At 45.7% G+C, this 22,266-nt stretch overlaps 1 protein-coding gene and 1 pseudogene across 5 annotated transcripts; both read left to right on the forward strand.

The window, feature by feature from the left end:
* Window positions 1-1,094: 1,094 nt before the first annotated feature.
* cad (carbamoyl-phosphate synthetase 2, aspartate transcarbamylase, and dihydroorotase) lies at window positions 1,095-20,942 on the forward strand. Of its 5 annotated transcripts, none has more exons than XM_041860514.2 (43): window positions 1,095-1,519; window positions 2,159-2,298; window positions 2,431-2,560; window positions 2,695-2,837; window positions 3,065-3,206; window positions 3,430-3,601; window positions 4,149-4,334; window positions 4,783-4,892; window positions 4,973-5,115; window positions 5,228-5,359; window positions 5,564-5,797; window positions 5,977-6,198; window positions 6,891-7,079; window positions 7,789-7,913; window positions 8,021-8,154; window positions 8,326-8,438; window positions 8,515-8,765; window positions 9,087-9,333; window positions 9,438-9,536; window positions 9,762-9,986; window positions 11,046-11,228; window positions 11,375-11,593; window positions 11,770-11,937; window positions 12,042-12,224; window positions 12,322-12,426; window positions 12,576-12,821; window positions 12,941-13,022; window positions 13,209-13,375; window positions 13,537-13,701; window positions 13,796-13,927; window positions 14,230-14,431; window positions 15,302-15,492; window positions 15,657-15,893; window positions 15,982-16,162; window positions 16,949-16,996; window positions 17,453-17,628; window positions 17,904-17,978; window positions 19,042-19,254; window positions 19,453-19,578; window positions 19,840-19,995; window positions 20,154-20,255; window positions 20,349-20,443; window positions 20,585-20,942. In XM_041860514.2, the coding sequence occupies exons 1-43, from the start codon at window positions 1,438-1,440 to the stop codon at window positions 20,682-20,684; spliced, it is 6,771 nt and encodes a 2,256-aa protein (XP_041716448.2). In that variant the 5' UTR covers window positions 1,095-1,437; the 3' UTR covers window positions 20,685-20,942. The 5 variants fall into 5 exon arrangements, with proteins under 5 accessions (XP_041716448.2, XP_041716449.2, XP_041716450.2 ...); XM_041860515.2 differs by having other exon boundaries at window positions 16,952-16,996; XM_041860516.2 differs by having other exon boundaries at window positions 16,024-16,162.
* On the forward strand, window positions 8,876-9,005 carry LOC121549374 (annotated as a pseudogene).
* Window positions 20,943-22,266: the final 1,324 nt, after the last annotated feature.

Here is a 22,266-nt window from a genome sequence, read left to right on the forward strand (position 1 = left end):
TGATGTCTACTTTGATGCTATTTAACATTTTCTAATCTGAGAGTAAATGGAGTCGAATATATTGCTAAAAGTAACATTGTTCAAGCGAGATTTACACGGTTATCAAAACGCCAGGGAAAGCCTACATGAAACAGACAATGGCTGTGTTCAAGAGCATCAAAATCGTGATGTATCAGGGATAAATTGTGAACGACTGACTGATCAAGTACAAATAATGAGTCGTTATTTATGATGCAAGGTGATGTGTAGATCAGTCGGTTGGCAGTCGGCTGCACTGCACAAGAAGTTGTTGGCACCTTTATTGGGGAGAACAGGTTCGTGGTAATGACTGGAGCGGAATCCGTGGAATGGTATCAAATACATCAAACACATGGTCTCCGTTCCAGCCATTATTATGAGCCGTCCTACCCTGAGGAGCCTGCACGGCTGCCTAGCTGCAACGTCGAACAAGCCCCTTCTTTGAATTGGTTCTAAAATCCTTCTTCTTCTTCTTCTGTGGATTTTATATGGCGGTTGGCAACCAACTTCAAGGTGCATTACCGCCACCAACTGGACTGGAGTGTGGACCAAAAACAGTGAAGGTCTAAATCCTACCCAATAATCTCATCTCCCTAAGGAAACCAATATTTACTACATCCCCTGAAGATTTTCCAGCAGTTCACTTAATCCTGGCTCTTAAACCCTGTTACTCCTCAAATGTAATAACAATCGCTCCCTTTCCCTCACATATTTCTGGCACTGAAATAGAATATGTTCCACTGTCTCCATCTGTTCCACTGTCTCCATCTCCTGACAATGATCACACCTCCCAGTTGGATGTTTCCCCACCAATTTCAATGTATTATTGAGCCTTGTGTGTCCCAGTCTCAGCCTTGTGACTACACTTTCCTCCCTTCTCTCTCGGCCTGAGGACCTCCCTGCACCCACCTTTTCCTGGATCTTATACAAGTGTCTTCCCTTTCTCTCCCTGGTTCGAAAATCCCCTATAGGAAAAATGTATGGTGAAAAAACGATTGGAACTATTTCCGTGTTGACCGCTAGAGTTTATGGGTATTATGACGCACCCACTGTGGGGCTCTATGTAAACACGGCGAGGTCGCTGAAAAGTTCCACACTGCTAAGGCGGCGTGCTGAGCAGTGTGGACCTAGCGTTCAGCCTTCGACAGACAGCATTTCTTTATATCGTTTTTGACGCTTTATTTTGTTTGCATATAACCAACACAATCATCTGTCTTCCTTTTAACTTACAGCCATTTTTCAAACAAGATTTTTGCTCGTGCATCTTCGTTAGCATCTGGCCAGCGTGTGTTTCACGTGGGCAAGCATTGCGGAACTGAAGCATCGATCAGACCAAAAAGCTGATTATTGCTTCCCATAATCGAATCTAAGACTGCGTTGATTCTGTACAATTACAGTACTGACAATTTTTATAAAAAAATGGCAACCCTGGTTTTAGAAGATGGGACCACGTTCAAGGGCCGCCTTTTCGGGGCAAATGCGTCAGTGTCTGGTGAAGTTGGTAAGTCGTATTTTATGAGGAGAAATCTAATTAGTGAGGTAGTTTCAATGGAGTTATGTCATCATTTATACAGGTATTCTGATAGGTAACTACCTATATGTTACCCACAAAGTCAAATTGTATAGCTAAACGCATCTCTATTCTCCTAACACCCTTGCCGGTCTCTGCATATGACCCATAACCTCTGACCCCTTCATTTAGGCTTATTTCGGGGGTGAATAGATGCAGTACGGCTACGACCGGAAGTGACTTTTCGTAGCAGGTTAGGAGAGCCTTTTAGCTAACCTTAACCTGCTACGAAAAGTCACTACTGGTCGTAGCTGTATTCCACCTAATCAGAACCCTATTTCGGTCAGTGGATTAACGCAACTCCGAGTTTGAACAACATATGAACATGTTTCACCTATATTGTCCTTGCTGTACCGTGTCCCATACATTGTAATTGAGATGTAGCTAGCATTAATTTAGATTGTAAGGTCTATTTCTTTCAATCCATATGTAATAATAAATGGAGCACAGTGCACATTTCCAAAGTTCCAGTTGCATCACCTTATTCAAAAATGTGCCAAGCCTGATTTGAAGCACTTTTCACTAATTTGCACTTTACTATGAAAAGTTGACCTGATTATTTTTTTCCAGTGTTCCAGACAGGCATGGTTGGCTACCCAGAGGCCCTGACTGACCCGTCCTACACGTGTCAGATCCTCACCCTCACCTACCCTCTGCAGGGCAACTATGGTATACCCCAGGATGAGGAGGGCGACTTTGGACTCAGCAAGGTGGGGGGAGTTGGCTAGATTCAGCGTTTCACAGGAGCGTCCCAACAGAAATAGTGGGTTGAGAAAAGTATCTTGCCCTCATTGACCCCAAGCACCTGTTTGAATGTAATGTTCTATTATTTTGTTCCTCAGTGGTTTGAGTCTTCTAAGATCCACGCTGCAGCCCTCATCGTAGGAGAGATCTCCCAGAACCCCAGCCACTGGAGCTCAGCCATGTCTCTGCACCAGTGGCTGAAAGAGCAGGGCATCCCCGGCCTAGAGGGTCAGTAGAGTTATCATTCTAAACATCCTAGTACTGTATCAAATGTTGTCTGAATATGTGTTTTGATATGTGCTGTCTACAGTATAGCCTCTACAATAGAGGTTGTAGTTAATGTGCTTGCTGTGATACTTTAGGAGTTGACACCCGTTGTCTGACCAAGAAGATCCGTGAGAAGGGAACAATGCTGGGGAAGCTGGTTGTGGATGGAACGCCTGAGGCCAACGTTCCATTTGACAACCCTGACCAGAGGAACCTGGTCAAGGAGGTGTCCGTGAAGGTACGGTGTTGCTATGTTTAAGCTTGATCCTGTCACACTTTTCTAGTGTTACGATCCTGAAACTTCCTCAATGAAATGCCAATAGTTTTTTGTGGATTACATAACACTTATCTGTAGCTTAACCCATTGCAAGTCCGTGACAAGCCAAATGTTTTCTCACCACAGTGGATAGGCAGACGCTATCTTTTTCTCAGGACTTAAGTGCCTTTTCTGTCTGTGTTGAACAGGAGCCCCGGGTGTTCAACCCCAGTGGTGCTGTCAGAATCACAGCTGTAGACTGTGGCATTAAGTACAACCAGATCCGCTGCCTGTGTCAGAGAGGGGCCTGTGTCACCGTGGTGCCCTGGGATCACCCACTGGACAGCACAGGTTAGTCACAGCTGGTTACTGCGCTGGGTTTCATTTAAGATTCAGAGATTACTCCCTGATCCCTTGTTTTGCCTCTTCTCTCCCCTGCCTTAATATTTACCTTGGAGCATCTGACCTGCAAAGTTAGTTTCAGCCATGATATCATGAAGTTCTATTGTAAGTGAAATAGTTTGTATTATAATATTTATTTTAGCTATGCTGACAAAGTTGTGGTCCTTTTCAGAGTTTGATGGGCTGTTCATCAGCAACGGCCCTGGGGACCCCCAGTTCTGTAAGGAGACCATAGACAATGTAAGGAAGGTGGTGTGTGTGGACAATCCCAAGCCTGTGTTTGGTATCTGCCTGGGCCACCAGCTTCTCTCCCTCGTCATCGGAGCAAAAACCTACAAAATGAAGTTAGTACAGGGACAGGGCACTAAATGGTTGTTGTGACTCGTGTCCGTCTCTTTCTGCCTCCTCAGGTCTTAAGTTCTGCTTACTGTCTTTGTTTGGTTTCAAAGAGGACAAAACCAGTGGTGCTGGCTGTTTTTGCTTTTGTTTGGCCCCCTCAGATGTCAGTGCTTCCCAGGGCCCCTCTTTATTTATCTGGGAGCATTCTGGTGTGAAATGAGCTTTTCTGCTTAGCGCAGCAGTTTGGACACAGCGTAGTGCATTGCTGAGGTGCTGGAAAGGCCTGGTTTGTTTTGGTAAGACTCCTGGGATTGTTACTTTGTTAGCGTTCCGTTAGTCCCAAGGCCAGATGAGATGCCAGCTTCCTTTTGTCTGTCTGGAATGCCATGCAGTCAGTCGGTGGAAAGCTGAACAATTTACATGGTTTATAGCACTGTGCAGGTGTCAAGTAAGGATTCTGCAGGAGCACTATGAATCCGCATCTGGAATAGAGCTTAACCAGTCACGGCCATTAAAAAATAGATTTAGACTAAAAACACTTGTCTGTTTCAGGTATGGGAACCGTGGCCATAACCAGCCCTGTATCCACAAGGGCACAGATCGCTGTTTCATCACATCTCAGAACCATGGTTTTGCTGTGGATCCCCTGACCCTGCCACAGGGCTGGGATGTGCTCTTCACCAACGCCAATGACCAGACCAGTGAGGGCATCGTGCACAACACCAAACACCTATTCAGGTACCATCTACCAATGGGAACTCATGTACTGCTTCCAGCCTTTCAACTTGTTTAAAGGCCCAATGCAGCTGTTTTTATATCAAATAATTTCTAGGTAATACTTTAAGTACATTAAAATGGGGGAAAAAATAGCTTTTGAGACAAACTAATTCTCAAGCAAGAATTTTGCTAGGACTGTCTGGGAGTGGTCTGAGTGAGGAGGGGAAAACTGTTATTGGTCCATTAACTAATTTACCGCATGGCGACGTCACCATGGAAAATCGAAACTCCTGCCCGTGCAGACCTGTTGATTAGAAGGCCCTGTGTATATTGTATTTTCAACCAGCAACTGTCAGGGAATAACACTGATCAAATGTTTTCACACTTTTACAGTGTTGGTTTCATCAGCTGACCCTCCCAAGATACAGAAAGTTGAAAACCAGATATTGTTTTACCCATGTCATTCCAGTGTCCAGTTCCACCCAGAGCACATGGCAGGCCCCACTGACCTGGTCAGTCTGTTTGATGTGTTTCTGGACACGGTCAGAGACCACAAGGAGGGCAAGAGTGGCAAACCAGGTTAGACATGCGTTCATCTCAACTGTTCTTAGGACTCTATACTACCTGTAGGTTAAAGTAACACCTCTCCCTTCCTGTAGTGAAGCAGAGACTGACAGAGCACCTGACCTATCCTGGGTCTACCAATCCGGAGGAATTTGTTCGGCCACGCAAAGTCCTAATCCTGGGTTCTGGAGGCCTCTCCATCGGACAGGCTGGGGAGTTTGATTACTCTGGCTCTCAGGTGAGACACACTGCCAACCCCAATGAAGACTCAACAGCAGGTGTCATGAGCAGTATAATTGAAGTGTATTTGAACTAATCAGACACTCTTCTATGTCCAACCCTCCCCCCAGGCCATAAAAGCATTGAAGGAGGAGAACATTCAGACAGTGCTCATCAACCCCAACATCGCCACGGTTCAAACCTCCAAGGGTCTGGCTGACAAGGTTTACTTCCTGCCTCTCACCCCAGAGTACGTCACTCAGGTAAGGAAGGAGATGCTAATGGAATGGCCACTGCTACCTGCGCCATCCTCCAGTCACTCATTTCTGATCAGTGCTCAACAAGCAAAGCATGTGTATTACATCTCTCAGGTACTCAGAACTGATAAAAGATCAGTAGGGTTGACCTACGGTTGATATTCATTCAATGAGTGAGAACTGACCCTCTGCCCTATTTCCCCTGTCCAGGTGATAAAGAATGAGCGTCCAGACGGGGTCCTCCTGACCTTCGGGGGGCAGACTGCTCTAAACTGCGGGGTGCAGCTGACCAAGAGGGGGGTCCTGGAGAAGTATGCTGTGCGTGTGCTGGGGACGCCAGTGGCCTCCATCGAGATGACTGAGGACAGGAAGATCTTTGTGGAGAAGATGGAGGAGATCAATGAACACGTAGCGCCCAGCGAGGCCGCTCTGTCTGTGGAGCAGGTAAGGAGAATGGCTTGGGACAAATATCACACACACACTCTCCTTCTCACACACACATTGACCCATACTGATTGTCACTTTATGTGTTGATTGGAATCATCCTGTTAATCTGTTTGACTGTGGGCTTTTGCTTTTTGTGGTGTATTTTTATGTGGTCTCTTCTTTTCTGTGTGTTCTAGGCGGTGGCGGCTGCAGAGCGTATTGGCTACCCAGTCATGGTGCGCTCGGCCTTTGCCCTTGGCGGATTGGGCTCTGGCTTTGCCAACAACAGGGAGGAGTTGACCTCTCTGGTGACATCTGCCTTCGCCCACACTTCCCAGGTCCTAGTGGACAAGTCCCTGAAGGGCTGGAAAGAGATTGAGTATGAGGTGGTCAGAGACGCCTACGACAACTGTATCACCGTAAGTAGAGGGACGTCACTGTGCATGTATTTGTTACTATGTACAGGTAACTGCCAAAATAAAGGAAACGCCAACATAAAGTGTCTTAATAGCCAGAACAACTTCAATACGCCTTTGCGTAGATTCTGGAACTCTATTGGAGGGATGCGACACCATTCTCCCACAAGAAATTCCATCATTTGGTGTTTTGTTGATGGATGTGTAAACCGCTGTCTCAGGCGCCAATCCAGAATCTCTCATAAGTGTTCAATTGGGTTGAGATCTGGTGACTGAGACGGCCATGGCATATGGTTTACATCGTTTTCACGCTCATCAAACCATCCAGTGACCACTCGTGCCCTGTGGATGGGGGCATTGTCATCCTATCGGGGCATAGCCATGGTAGGCCAAAAAATGGCCTGCCCAGCATTTTTATACGTGACCCTAAGCATGATGGGATGTTAATTGCTTAATTAACTCATGAATCACACCTGTGTGGAAGCACCAGCTTTTAATATACTTTGTGTCCCTCATTTACTCAAGTGTTTCTGTTATTTTGGCAGCTACCTGTATATTTGTTACTATGTACGTTTTATGTTATTATGCATTTGACTGTTATATACGTTTATACGTCATTATTTGTTTAAGCGTGAAGATTCCTTTATCAAGCAAGATGGAATGTTATTAAAGTGTTGAGTTTTTCTATCCTGTAGGTATGTAACATGGAGAACATTGACCCTCTGGGTATCCACACCGGGGAGTCCATCGTGGTGGCGCCCAGTCAGACGCTCAACGACTATGAGTACAACATGTTGAGGAACACCGCCATAAAGGTCATCAGACACCTAGGCATCGTTGGAGAGTGTAACATCCAGTACGCCCTCAACCCTGAGTCTGAACAGGTAATGGCCCGTACTGACATTTATAGTTTATACTAGTGTTTACCCTCCGAAACATCAGTGTTACCCCTAAATTGTGTCCACCACTGCAAAGAAAATGTATATTTAGGGATGGTATGTAGAAAAGATAATGGAGCAATATATTTTTAATTAAGATCATCTTTGAGAACTAACAATCACCTAAATAAAAGCTAGACAGTCAGGGAGAATCTAAAATGGCATGGGGCCCTCATTTGATTTTAGTTATAATTGAGTTACTCCGATGGCATAAGAACACAGCATAAGCATGGCAAAATGGGTACAATTTCAGGAAATTAGCTTTACCACCAACATTTTGTCTCTGCAGCCAAGAGGAGGGCCTCTAAAACCGCCATTTTTTATTTAACGAGGCATGTCAGTTAAGAACAAATTCTTATTTACAATAACGGCCTACTTGTAAAGCCCTCCCGGCCGAACCCTCCCCTAACCCGGACGACGCTGGGCCAATTGTGCGCCGCCCTATGGGACTCCCTATCACGGCCAGTTGTGATACAGCCCGGGATCGAACCCGTGTCTGTAGTGACGCCTCTAGCACCGCTGCGCCACTTGGGAGACATGCCCCCCCCAACTTTGAGACTGCTGAAAAAGTATTGGGGGAAACGCCAACCATGTTCTGATATTTTTTAAATGTTTATACTGTATAGCAATCTAAATGGGTGTTTCTGGGCTGCAGTACTACATCATTGAGGTGAATGCCCGTCTATCTCGGAGCTCAGCTCTGGCCAGTAAAGCTACAGGATATCCCCTGGCCTACGTGGCCGCCAAGCTGTGTCTGGGCATCCCGCTACCTGTCCTCAAGTGAGTTAATTCACGTTTTGTGGCCTGAAGTCAGGTTAAGAATTTAATTTTGGCATTGATCTACTAATACCATGATTCTAACAGGTAATGTTTCTGTTATTATCCAGGAACTCTGTGACCAACCAGACCACGGCTAACTTTGAGCCCAGTCTTGACTACTGTGTGGTGAAGGTCCCTCGCTGGGATCTCAGCAAGTTCCTGCGAGTCAGCACCAAGATAGGCAGCTCCATGAAGAGCGTGGGTAAGAGGACAAGCACTTTTTATTAATGATCTCATTTGGGAGCAGCAGAGTGCCTTATCTGCCTTCTATCTGTAGGGGCAGATGATTCTACCACTCGGTTGCATTGCAAGTTCACACAATAGGAGTTGGTTGATAGTTGGTTAACACAGTTTTTGTCTGTGACCTTTGTAGGAGAAGTGATGGCCATCGGCCGCAGCTTTGAGGAGGCCTTCCAGAAGGCTCTGCGGATGGTGGATGAGAACTGTGTGGGCTTTGACCACACCATCAAACCAGTGTCTGACGAGGTATGCTCACGCACCTTTTTTACCTGTCTTTTTCCTCTTGGCTGTTCTGACATGACTCTGTCCTGTGGTCTTACAGGAGCTGCAGACCCCGACAGACAAGCGTATCTTTGTTCTGGCGGCTGCTCTCAGGGCAGGTTATACAGTGGACCGCCTTTACGACCTGACCAAGATCGACCGCTGGTTCCTTCACAAGATGAAGAACATCGCGGACCATGAGAAGGTGCTGGAGTCGTACAACCAGGACGAGAGCACCATGCCTCTGGGGGTGATGAGGAAAGCCAAGCAGCTGGGCTTCTCAGACAAACAGATCGCCCTGGCTGTGCAGAGGTACAGGACTGTGATACTCCTGAGAATGGTAGCCTGTTGTTCACGTGTTTCAAAACATCATTAAAAGTTGAGGCTGGTACATGAAAAACATACAGAATAAATTAGAGATTCTTCAGTGACGATGCGATGACGAGTCGGAATGGGACGCAGTCTGTCTGTTATGTTTTGTGTCTCAGGGTTCAGTTCCGCAGAGCAGTGTGTCCTTTCGTTAAAGACTTTGAGGCATTTGTCTGGGATAAAAAAACTGACTTGGTTTGAAATGTCAGTTTATTTTTATGAACTTGTCTGAGCTCTGACCTTTGAACCTATGTCTCACTCCAGCACGGAGCTGGCGGTGAGGAAGCTGCGTCGTGATTGGAGCATCCTGCCAGTGGTGAAGCAGATCGACACGGTGGCGGCGGAGTGGCCTGCCCACACCAACTACCTGTACCTGACCTATAATGGTACGGAGAGCGACCTGGGCTTTGGAGATCCCCATGTCATAGTAATCGGCTCCGGGGTTTACCGCATCGGCAGCAGTGTGGAGTTTGACTGGTGCGCTGTGGGCTGCATCATGGAACTCAGGAAGGTAAGACAATTTCTACTTTGCGCAGAATAGCTCTCATTTATTAGAAGAATGTTGAAGAACAAAAGCTGATATTGTCATGATTTGCTGTGTTTCCCCTTTTTTAGATGGGCTATAAAACTATCATGGTGAACTATAACCCAGAGACTGTCAGCACAGACTATGACATGTGCGACCGGCTCTACTTCGATGAGATCTCCTTTGAGGTAAGAATGCTCGACTCTGATGGCATAGTCCCAACACATTTTCTTTCCAAAAAATTATTTTGTAGTTTTTATCATACAATAATCAACATTCAAAGGTCCTAACTTACTTGATCTAATGCTTTTATCACATGAGCAAAGGGCCTCACCCCCTCGCCATCAAACTCTGTTTAATGCATGGTATGTTGCCATGACCATAAAGCTCCATTGTCGCCTCCCTTCCTCCAGGTTGTGATGGACATCTATGAGATGGAGAACCCAGAGGGAGTGATCCTGTCCATGGGGGGCCAGCTGCCCAACAACATCGCCATGTCCCTCCACAGGCAGCAGTGTCGTATATTGGGCACCTCCCCGGAGTTCATCGATTCTGCTGAGAACAGGTTCAAGTTCTCCCGCATGCTGGACACCATCGGCATCAGCCAGCCCCTGTGGAAGGAACTCACTGAGATTGAGGTCAGCACAGAACAGGGGTTCTAATCCATATTAATTTCAAACCAGTAATAGAGGTTATAGGTCTTGGTTGCAGATGAGTCAATCTCAAATTGGAAAGAAATTGTGAAATTTACAGTGCCTTCAGAAAGTATTCATACCCCTTGACTTATTCCACATTTTGTTGTGTTACAGCCTCAATTAAAAATTAATTAAATAACTGTTTTTTCTCCTTGCCCATCTACACACAATACCCCATAACGACAAAGTAAAAACATGTTTTTATAAATGTTTGCAAGTGTATTGAAAATGAAATACAGAAAAATCATTTACATAAATATTCACACCCCTGAGTCGATACATGTTAGAATCACATTTGGCAGCGATTACAGCTCTCTCTTTCTGGGTAAGTCTCTTAAGAGCTTTGCACACCTGGATTGTACAATATTTGCACATTATTATTTTTTAAATTCTTCATGCTCTGTCAAGTTGGTTGTTGGTAATTGCTAGAGAGCCATTTTCAAGTCTTGGCTCTATTCTGTGTTTTATTTTTTTCTACAAACTCCCTAGTCCTTGCCGATGACAAGCATACCCATAACATGATGCAGCCACAACCATGCTTGAAAATATGATGAGTGGTACTCTGTAATATGTTGTTGGATTTGCCCCAAACATAATGCTTTGTTTTCAGAATATAGTATTTTTTTTCTTGTCATAATTTTTGCAGTTTTACTTTAGTGCCTTATTGCAAGCAGGGTGCATGTTTTGGAATATTTTTTCCGAGTCCATGCAACATATTATGTGACTTGTTAAGCACATTTTATTTTCTACTGTATTTATTTAGGCTTGCCATAACAAAGGTGTTGAGTACTGATTTGACTCGAGACGTTTCAGATTTTCATTTTTAAGTTAATTTGTAAAAATGTCTAAACACAATTCCACTTTCGTGTGTAGGTCAGTGACACAAAAGCTAAATTTAATACATTTTAACTTCAGGCTGTAACACAACAAAATGTGGGAAAAGTCAAGGGGTATGAATACTTTCTGAAGGCACTGTATGTTATATTGTATCCTCCTCCCCAGTCAGCCATGAAGTTCTGTGAGACTGTGGGCTACCCCTGCCTGGTGCGTCCCTCCTACGTGCTGAGTGGAGCGGCCATGAACGTGGCGTACACAGACAGCGACCTGGAGAAGTACCTTAGCAGCGCTGTGGCCGTGTCCAAGGAATACCCCGTGGTCATCTCCAAGTTCATCCAGGAGGCCAAGGTACGACTGGGGAAATTCTTTACTACATAGATTTCAAAGTCTTTATTTTCAATTTGCAAAAAAGTGGACTATCCCTTTTAAATATCCATGATGGCTCCTTTAGTCAACTCTAGTCTGGACCTGACTGGCGTCTCTCTTTGTTCCAGGAGATAGATGTGGACGCGGTGGCGTGCGACGGCGTGGTGATGGCCATCGCCGTGTCGGAACATGTGGAGAACGCCGGGGTGCACTCTGGGGACGCCACCCTGGTCACACCCCCCCAGGACATCAACCAGAAGACCATGGAGCGTATTAAGATGATTGTCCATGCCATTGGACAGGAACTGCAGGTCACCGGGCCCTTCAACCTGCAACTCATCGCTAAGGTAAAGTCTAAAGGACATTTTTTTGGGGGGGGGTTTCAAATCAGAGATTGACAACCAATAACATGCCAAACAGATAATCACCCACAACCATAAAATCAAGTGTGTTTCTGTTCCCTGCGGGATTTCCAATGGCTGTTCTGTTGCCTTTAATTGCAACGAGTGTGTTTCCTGGACAGGATGACCAGCTGAAGGTGATCGAGTGCAACGTCCGAGTCTCCCGCTCCTTCCCGTTCGTCTCAAAAACTCTGGGAGTGGATCTGGTCGCCCTGGCAACGCGCGTCATCATGGGAGATAAGATGGAGCCCGTGGGCCTGATGAAAGGAGTGGGCATCGTGGGCGTCAAGGTAACCCAACTGACGAGTTCACAACAACTGTAAAATACTCCAGTTTAATTATTGTTTCACCGATCATATACCAACTTCCATTTGTTTGAATGCATGTCTCTCAGGTCCCCCAGTTTTCGTTCTCTCGTCTGGCCGGGGCTGACGTGGTGCTGGGGGTAGAGATGACCAGTACTGGGGAGGTGGCCTGCTTTGGAGAGAACAGATATGAGGCCTATCTGAAGGCCATGCTCAGCACAGGCTTCAAGATCCCCAAGAAGAACATTCTGCTCTCAATTGGCAGTTACAAGGTACACTAACCTGACTATAATACAATGAGCTAAACATTTTCATGGTAATTCATTTTGAGAGGCCAGCGGTACATAAATGTTCATTGTATCTTTGCAGAACAAGAGTGAGCTGCTGCCTACTGTTCAGGCTCTGGAGAGTCTGGGCTATGATCTGTATGCCAGCCTGGGGACCGCTGACTTCTACACTGAGCATGGAGTCAAGGTACATCACATCTAGTCTGAGTGGGCTCTTCTCAACAGAATAGTTTCCAGAATGAGCAATTTTCAATTCACAATGTTATTTTCAATTTACTTCCTTAATTTGACTGAATTGAAAATGGAACCCACCCTGTTATGTTCGGTCTCTTTCAGGTGATGGCGGTGGACTGGCCATTTGGGGAGGAGGAGAGCGACTGCCCCAACAAGGACAAGCAGAGGAACATTTTGGAATACCTGGAGGACCACCACTTTGACATGGTTATCAACCTCTCTATGAGGAACTCCGGAGGCCGACGCCTTTCCTCCTTCGTCACCAAGGGTTACCGCACCCGCCGCATGGCCATCGACTACTCCGTGCCCCTCATCATTGACATAAAGTGCACCAAGCTGTTTGTCCAGGTAGGTTAGTTAGGGGGCTATGATGGGATGTTAGCCACTGCTGATGTTTGACCTAGCTATGTTGGTTCTACATTGATTGCTGACTATCCTGATTGAAGTGTATGCTCCTATAATTGTAGGCGCTGCGTCTGGTTGGCTGCTTCCCGCCTGTCAAGACTCACGTGGACTGTATGACGTCACAGAAGTTGATTCGCCTGCCTGGTAAGCAGTAAGCACCATCGGCTTGGGCTGTGTTCAAAAGTAAAGGCTGTTAACTTCAAATACAAGCCCCCTGCTATCTTCCTGTATTTGGACAATAGATGATAGCTCCTTCTGTCAACCTGTGGAACTGCAGTGTTTCTGAATAGTACTCATCGAGTCCCCTCTCCCTGTCCCCCCCCGTGACAGGTCTGATAGATGTACACGTCCACCTGCGGGAGCCGGGTGCCACCCACAAGGAGGACTTCTCCTCGGGCACAGCGGCTGCCCTGGCAGGGGGCGTCACCATGGTGTGTGCCATGCCCAACACGGCACCTGCCATAATCGACCCCAGCTCCTTCGCCATGTTCCAGAAGGTAATGAGAGAATACATAGTCATTAAGACAATTACCACTGGATATTTGAATTAGTCTGTTCCAAACATTAAATAATGCCTGTTTTATAAAATGGGCTTAATCAGTACCTGAAGGTTTACTCATGCACTGTTGATCTTAATGTTTTGTCCCTGTCGTCTCAGCTTGCCAAGGCAGGGTGTCGCTGTGACTATGCTCTTTACGTCGGGGCGGCTTCAGACAACTCCACCATCTTGCCCTCCATCGCTAACTCCGCCGCAGGGCTGAAGATGTATCTGAACGACACCTACTCCACTCTGAAGATGGACAACGTCTCAATGTGGATGGAGGTAGGTATCAACTGACTGAATGAGGTCGTTGAAATATATCTTTCACATTGATTTGTTGATCTGACCAATTGCCCTTTCTCTTTGTGTGAACTAGCACTTTGAGAAGTGGCCCAAGCACCTGCCAATCGTGGCTCACGCAGAGAAGCAGACTGTGGCAGCCATCTTGATGGTTGCCCAGCTGTTCCAGAGAGCTGTTCATATCTGCCATGTGGCCAAGAAGGAGGAGGTAAGATGGCCGCCTGGAACATCACATACAGACATAGCACTGCTTTGCCTTTATGTGTTGCCCGTTCGTTGTCTCCAGAGTGAAATTAGGTGTCATCCGAGGCATACAGAAACCTTGTAGTTGTCTTTTTTTTGGAAGGAGTCCTCACCGATTGCTTTCATTAAGATCAACTGCAAGAACACACAAAATCTAACAAATTAGCTTTGAGCCATTGAAATGATTCATTTTAAGACAAACAACATCAGAACACATACAATACATTTGGTGAGTAATGTTTGGCATCTATTCCACCCTTCCCCCAGATCATGGTCATCCGCGCGGCCAAGCAGAATGGCATCCAGGTGACATGTGAGGTGGCGCCCCACCACCTCTTCCTGTGTGAGGAGAACGTGGCGGACATTGGGGAAGGCCGGGCACAGGTACGCCCCATGCTGGGCACCCGGGAGGACATGGAGGCCCTCTGGGAACAACTGGACATCATTGACTGCTTCGCAACTGACCACGGTAAGCAGGGCTGCACCATCAATCACATTTTCAGCTAAACTGACTTGCAATATCCATATTGCAAGATCCATGCAATATTTTTTTAACACACGTTTTTATAGTTTACTTCATTTGTCGTATCTGCCGCCCTGCGCCTTCTATCTACAAACACAAAGCCCCGCCCCCTGTTACTCAAGCAGGCAGCACAGTTCCTTCGTGCTATAGAGCTCGCCAGCTTGTTGTCCTAAACTTAAATAACTTACCTCTGGTTCGTTCAGCCATTGCTAGGGGCAAAATGAATGGGGAGAGAATAGGGTTTTGGAATAAATGCTGAAAATAAGGTCTGAGGTTAACACAGGCTTAGGAGATCGTGTACGTTTTGTTCTATGAGATAATATTAGACCGTTAACATGACTTTTATGAATTATGAAGCCTTTATGTGTTATCTCCATAGATCAAAACGTATAAGATCTCCTAAGCCTGTGTTTACCACAGACCTTATTCTTGACGTTTATCCAAAATCCCTATAAAAACTCCATACTTTTTTCCATAGGCTTTGTTCAATGAACCATGGCGGAGTTAGTGCCTACAATTAGATTCACTCTAATCTGCAGGCTGTTCTAGCTAGGTCAATTCATGCAGTCAAAAGATTTTATCTAAACAAGAACAATGCTGCTTTCCACTTTGCTTCTTTATATAAATACACATGTTTTCGGTATTATACTATTAGTTTGTGTAGCTCTTTAGCTCTCTGCAAAACACTAGTTAGTCTCGGCAAGCTGCTTATGTACCTACCACAGAAGGCTGCTGAGGGGAGGATGGCTCATAATAATGGCTGTTTATTGAGTGTTGCCATACTGATAATATTTGTGTGTTTTGGCTAACTAACAGCCCCCCATTCAGTGGAGGAGAAGAATTCAGAGAAGCCCCCCCCAGGTTACCCCGGCCTGGAGACCATGCTGCCCCTTCTCCTCACCGCAGTCAGCGATGGGCGCCTCACCATCGACGATATCATCAAGCGCCTGTATGACAACCCCCGCAAAATTTTCTCCCTGCCCGCACAGGACAACACCTATGTAGAGGTAGCTATAGACACAAGCCAATGAGAGTTTTTAACCATGTAAAATGGGCAACATGGGAAGGATTTATATACTTGGGTTACCATGTTGAAATACAAAGTGGGATTGAAAAGAGACTCAATGTTTTGGCTTTTCAACAACATTCTTGACCTGCTGTCTCCCACCAGGTGGACATGGAGCAGGAGTGGGTCATCCCCAAACACATGCAGTTCACCAAGTCCAAGTGGACGCCCTTTGAAGGCATGAAGGTGAAAGGCAAGGTCCGCAGAGTGGTGCTCAGAGGAGAGGTGGCCTACATCGACGGACAGGTGCTGGTCCCTCCTGGCTATGGGGAGGATGTGAAGACTTGGCCTGCACCCATCCCCATCCTCCAGCCCCCTGAGCCAGTGAAAGAAGTCCCAAAGGTACAGTCCCACCCATTTCAGTTCCGCACATTCACATTCGTGTGCTACTATTTAACCGACAGTAATATGTGCTTATGTACCATACTAGCAAGCATTGGCCGTGGCGCTAACTAAGGCTGTTGTGTGGCAGACCCCAGAGCACCCCCGGCTGACCCCTCCGTGTGAGGGCATCCGTACATGCGCCCCGAGCCCTCGCCGTTCCACTGGGGATGGCCGCTACATGCTCCCGCCCCGCGTTCATAGGTCCTCCGACCCAGGCATACCCCCAGGTACTACAGCCTCAATGTTTTGTCTTTCCTAACTGAGCTCTTGCTTGTTGTGGCAAAGTGCTGTGTGAATGTCAGTTTCAATAAATAGGATATTCACTGTCCATCTACAGGTTTTTTTTCCTTCTTTTTTTTTGGAATGTACACAAAATGGCGCTTGGATGTCATTGGTAAACTTTTAGCCTATATCTATGAACCCACTGATCATGTGATTTCAGCACACCGTATATTAAGCGTTTGCTGAGAAAGCGAAAATCGTATAACGAGAGATTCCACTGTCTCTACTGTAGGCTGCATGGTCATCATGACAGATTGATTGGCTCCTAAGAGAAGGAGTACATTTGCTGATTAAATGAGATGTCTAAATCTAGTGCTCCACCTATAGTTCTGATGCTTAAGACCTGGGGCTGTACTTTATCGATCCATACAAGTGTATTGTTGAGATGGGAATGAAGGAATTAAAAGCCTTTTATTTTGGTTGGCCATTTGCTATGCTCTTCACCCATTACTAAGACCGTTCGATCACAGCCCCTATCAAATCATTTCAGTGTGAAATTACTGATGGAAGTTGTTTAATGTTTGACTCTCACATTTATTAAGATTCACGGTCTTTGTAAGAAACGATGGATGAAATGACGCTCAATGCCATATCAATTTCAAATGTATTTATAACCCAGTTATATTAGCGTTGAATATGTCAGTATACTGGCTATAATATTGTCTAAATACCATCGTTTTTTAAATAATCTCTAACACTTGTGTTCTAACTTTTTGTCATGATATTCTAAGCAGCTGAAGATTCAAGGGAGAGAGCATTAGAAGAAGGTTTAAGAGAAGGTTTGAAGCTTGATGTAGCTCAGCTCAGCTGTTACGCCTAATACTAACATATTTCCTAACTCTGCTATCGTTCAGGCTGTTTGGCGTAATATTCTGGCAAAACCTTTCAATGGAGTTATACTGGTAGTCGCTGGTAGTTGCTTTGAACACCTGTATTTCATGGAATACTTGTTGTAGAGATACTAGAAAAGGTTGCATTCCTTCTCATTAGTTGCTGCACTATCCATGTCGCTTTGCTCTGAACCGACTGCTTTCCTAACACTTGGATCGCTTTGAAAGAAAAAGCGACAAACTTTATTTGAAATATAGTGTAATTTCAGGTGTTTGTCGTGTTTCATCCTCAGGAAATAGAAAAGACTGCAATCATTTTAAGAGACTTTGCTAAACGAATTAATATTAACACATATGTTAGATTTCTCCTTTGGTATTTGAAGCGTTTGGTGTTTCTGTCTCCAGAGATGGCCCCTGCAGCTGGGGACAGCTACAGCCATCCCCCTCCCCTGGCCAGGATCCTGTCCCCCCGGGCTGAGGTAGTGGCAGGGCAGACCCTGGCCCACCTCCAGACCTCCCCCCTGCTGCACCCCCTAGTGGGACAACACGTCCTCTCTGTCAGGCAGTTCAGCAAGGAACAGGTACTCTACACCAGTGTTTCCCAACCCTGGTCCTCGAGTACTCCCAACAGTACACATTTTTACTGTAAACTGATTCAACTTGTCAACTAATCATCAAGCCCTCAATGAGTTGAATGAGGTGTGTTTGTCAAGTGCTACAACGAAACTGTGTGCTGTTGGGGGTGCTGGAGGACCAGGGTTGGGAAACACTGCTCTAAACACACAGCCAGGGACATTTTTTTCTAAATTACTTTTAAATTATATTTATTTTTATATCTTCTAACTCTTTATTTCAGATCTCTCACATGTTTAACGTGGCCCATACTCTTCGCCTGATGGTTCAGAAAGAGAGAAGCCTGGATATCCTGAAGGTAAGAGTTCTCTTTCCTTTTTGTTTAAAACTCAGATTAATCTAAAGAACAACAGTGTCTGGGAATTACTGCAATCTGTGATTTGTCACTGTATAAATTGCAGTAGAGAAGCTCGTTTCAGAGTAGCCGGTCAGGCCATTCCATTTAGCCCAGTGTTGAGTCATCCAGGGTTTGAGTAATCTGCAGGACCTCAGGAGGCAGCATGGTTCTTCCTGGTTCTTAACTCTTCTCCTATTTCTGGAGTGAGATGAGCCCCATCGTCCTTCAGCATAAACGTACAGGAGCAGGTGTGCTGTATAAAATATCAAAACAACTACCGGAAATGACTACTCACATCGGAGTTGATGACATCACCTGATCCAGAATAGAATACAAGCAACACCTGCCACCTGTTTGCATCTATGCCTAAAGATCTCATAAAACGAGTTATCTGAATTTCTCAAGGTGTGCCACTCGATCAGTAAATCTGTTGTAAAAATATAAATGCTAAAATTTCTACGATTTTACTGAGTTACAGTTCATATAAGGAAATCAGTAAATTTAAATAAATTAGGCCCTAATCTATGGATTTCACATGACTTGGCAGAGGTGTGGGCCTGGGAAGGCATAGGCCCACCCACTGGGGAGCCAGGCCCAGCCAATCAGAATGAGCTTTTCCCCACAAAAGGGCTATATTACAGACAGAAATACTCCTCAGCACTAAAGCATTAAAGTGGATTTTTATTGTCCCCAGCACAAGGTGCACCTGTGTAATGATCATGCTGTTTAATCAGCTTCTTGATATGCCACACCTGTCAGGTGGATGGATTATCTTGGCAAAGGAGAAATGCTCACTAACAGGGATGTAAATAAATGTGTCAACTTTGAGAGAAATAAGCTTTTTGTGTGTCTGGAAAATGTCTGGCCTTTATTATTTCAGCTCATGAAACATGGGACCAACACTTTACATGTTGCGTTTAGTTCAGTGTAGAAATGCCCCAATGAATGCTGTGCTCAGAGAGATAGATATGTTGTACACTAGTCTGTATTATTTGTCTTAGACCCCTGTGTGTTGCTCTCTCAGGGTAAGGTGATGGCGTCCATGTTCTACGAGGTCAGCACGCGCACCAGCAGTTCATTTGCGGCCGCCATGCAGCGTTTGGGCGGCTCCGTGGTCCATTTCTGTGAGGCAACCTCCTCGTCGCAGAAGGGGGAGTCTCTGGCCGACTCGGTCCAGACCATGAGCTGCTACGCTGACGTCCTGGTGCTGCGACACCCCATGCCAGGGGCCGTAGAGGTGAGCAGGGTGTCGATACAACGTGTTACAACTACATTGACAACTTAAGGTCATGTTCATTGAGGCAAGATATTCTGAGAAAACACTTTGAAAAAGAAGTGGTACCACCTTAACACTGACCGCAACCCTTGTTATCAGTTATTGAGTGAGAAGATGTACTTGCTCAGCTGTATCTGACACATTTATTTCCACCTGTAGTCTGCAGCGAGGCACTGCCGGAAGCCAGTGATCAACGCTGGGGATGGGGTCGGGGAACACCCTACTCAGGCCCTGCTGGATGTGTTCACCATCAGAGAGGAGCTGGGCACGGTCAACGGCATGACGGTGAGACCTCAGCGCACCCATCTCCCCTTTAGGGATGGTGGTCATGTCTTTGCAACAGTACTAGTGCTAATACTAATTTAGAAGTGTAAACGGCGGCGTAAAGTTTTTCTTACAGTAATGCAAACAGAAAGCTGTAAGATCTGGAACCAGACTGTGTACGTTGTGATGGCAACCTGCCTTTTAAGTTAACATAGCCAATGCCCAATGGCCCTCCAGTCTTCATCCAGGTGTCCTGACTTTTGTCTCTCTCGACGTCTGTAGATCACCATGGTAGGGGACCTGAAGCATGGCCGCACAGTGCATTCCCTGGCCAGGCTGCTCACCCAGTACAGGATCACTCTGCGCTACGTCGCCCCAAAGAACCTCCACATGCCCTCCGAGATCATTGACTTTGTGGCCTCCAAAGGCATCAAGCAGGTGGGTGGATCACATAGGCTGTTTGTGGTAAAGCTGATGGCTCTGTATCTAAATCTCAATGGCACTGCTGCTGGTATGTAGGTGTCCTTTACACATGGTATGCACTAAACTACTGTATGTATAAAGCACTAAACTACTGTATGTCCTTGTGACTGCAGGAAGAGTTTGAGAGCATCGAGGAGGCCCTGCCTGACACTGACGTCCTCTACATGACCAGGATCCAGAAGGAGAGGTTTGCCTCCGAGGAAGAGTACAAAGCAGTAAGGATGGGATGGAATGGGGATTCACTAACCTGATGTGAGACTGGCCTTAGTGTTTGATCAGTGCTAAAGGACTTGTGTTTTTTCCTACAGTGCTTCGGTCAGTTTATCCTCACCCCACACATCATGACTGGAGCTAAGAGGAAGATGGTGGTGATGCATCCTCTACCGAGAGTCAATGAGATCAGGTATGGATGTTCCCCTCGATTAGAATGCATCTCTTTTCATTATACTTCATTTGATTCAATAATGTTAGCAGTCGTGTGGAAAATTCTAGCTAATGACTTAAGCGGGATGACTTGGTTTCATGTTGACGTCGTCTCTTGCAGTGCGGAGGTGGACACTGATCCTCGTGCTGCGTACTTCCGGCAGGCTGAGAACGGCATGTACATCCGCATGGCCCTCCTGGCCACAGTGATGGGCAGATGATCAGTAGATAGTTGGACACACTCCACTGTCGAGACTGCGAGACCAAAAGGGACCAAATGTATTAAGGTCTCAGTAAGAGTGAGGGGGCGCTACGGGTGCTCACAATGATGAAACTGCTCCAAAAGTCTATATACAGTCACATGTTTAGTGTGTACTCCTCTTCAACCCTGGTATTTCACCACATCTCAAATCAAATTGTATTTGTCACATACACGTGTTTAGCAGATGTTATTGCGGGTGTAGCGAAATGCTTGTGCTTCTAGCTCCGACAGTGCAGTAATATCTAACAATTTCACAACATACCCAATACACACATCTAATTTAAGGAATGGAATTAAGAATGTATACATGTATGGACATGCAATGACAGAGCGGCATGGACTAAGATACAGTATATAAATATGAGATGAGTAATGCAAGATATGTAAACGGAATGAATTAGTATTATCAGTTAACAATTACTGTTGTCACTGTTACATGTATTGTTTCTTGTTTCATCACACACAGTAACATTTTTGGTAGAGACGTGTTTTTTTTATGTAGCATTGCATCATAGAACAGATAGCGATATGTAGTTCATAGAGTACTTTATTTTTGTATCACTGACTGGAGTCATCTGTGGTGTTTATTGTATGGGGAAAATGGATACATGCTGCTCATCAAAGGTGGAACCCTTGCAGAAAATCCTTTTTATGCGATAAAGAATTGTTAAGCTGATTGTTGGACTCTTAGGTGTTTTTTATAAATAAAATGTAAACACTTTCTCAGAATGGTTTTGTAGATGTGGTTTATTCCATTAACTACAGACAATTATGTGAATGGTTCTACCCAGGGGTGTATTCATTAGTCAGATTCCATTGCAAAATGTTTAGTCTGTTGCTAAACCTACGGAGATCGATCAAGATGGCGAAATGAAAGTACAGGGACAAAGTAGAGGAGCAATTCAGTGGGTCGGACACGAGGCGAATGTGGCAGGGACTCCTAACGATCACGGATTACAAAAAGAAAGCCAGCCACGTCGCGGACATCAAAGCCCCCCTACCGGATGAGCTAAACACCTTTTTCTCACGCTTTGAGCACAACGACGACTGAGCTGCCGAGGAGAGCCCCTGAGGACAATGAGGGCTACTTACTTACAGTCTCCACCAAGGACGTATGGAAGTCATTCAAACGGGTTAACCCTCGCAAGGCTGCTGGCCCAGACGGAATCCCTAGCAGCGCCCTCAGAGTATGTGCAGACCGGCTGGGCTGGCTGTTGTGTTTTGGACATCTTCAATCTCTCTAGCTCAGGCCGCTGTCGCCACCTGCTTCAAGGTGTCCACTATCATCCCCATGCCCAAGAAAGGGAAAGTAACAACTGAAAGACTACTGTCCCGTAGCTCTCACCTCAGTCATCATGAAGTGCTTCAAGAGGCTAGTTAAAGACCACATCACCTCGCTCTCCGACAAACTCAACCCTCTCCAATTTGCCTACCGCCCTGACAGATCCACAGACGACACAATCACCATTGCACTGCACACTGCCCTCACCCACCTGGACAAAAGGAATGGATATGTGAGGATGCTGTTCATTGACTACAGC

Source organism: Coregonus clupeaformis, chromosome 33, assembly GCF_020615455.1.
Source record: "Coregonus clupeaformis isolate EN_2021a chromosome 33, ASM2061545v1, whole genome shotgun sequence".
NCBI classification, from domain to species: domain Eukaryota; kingdom Metazoa; phylum Chordata; class Actinopteri; order Salmoniformes; family Salmonidae; genus Coregonus; species Coregonus clupeaformis.

Coding starts and splice junctions, on each gene's coding strand:
- cad (XM_041860514.2), top strand. CDS start 1,438: ATGGCAACCCTGGTTTTAGAAGATGGGACCACGTTCAAGGGCCGCCTT. Junction 3,602..4,148: donor GCAAAAACCTACAAAATGAA/GTTAGTACAGGG, acceptor TGTCTGTTTCAG/GTATGGGAACCGTGGCCATA. Junction 13,376..13,536: donor CCTTCGCCATGTTCCAGAAG/GTAATGAGAGAA, acceptor CTGTCGTCTCAG/CTTGCCAAGGCAGGGTGTCG.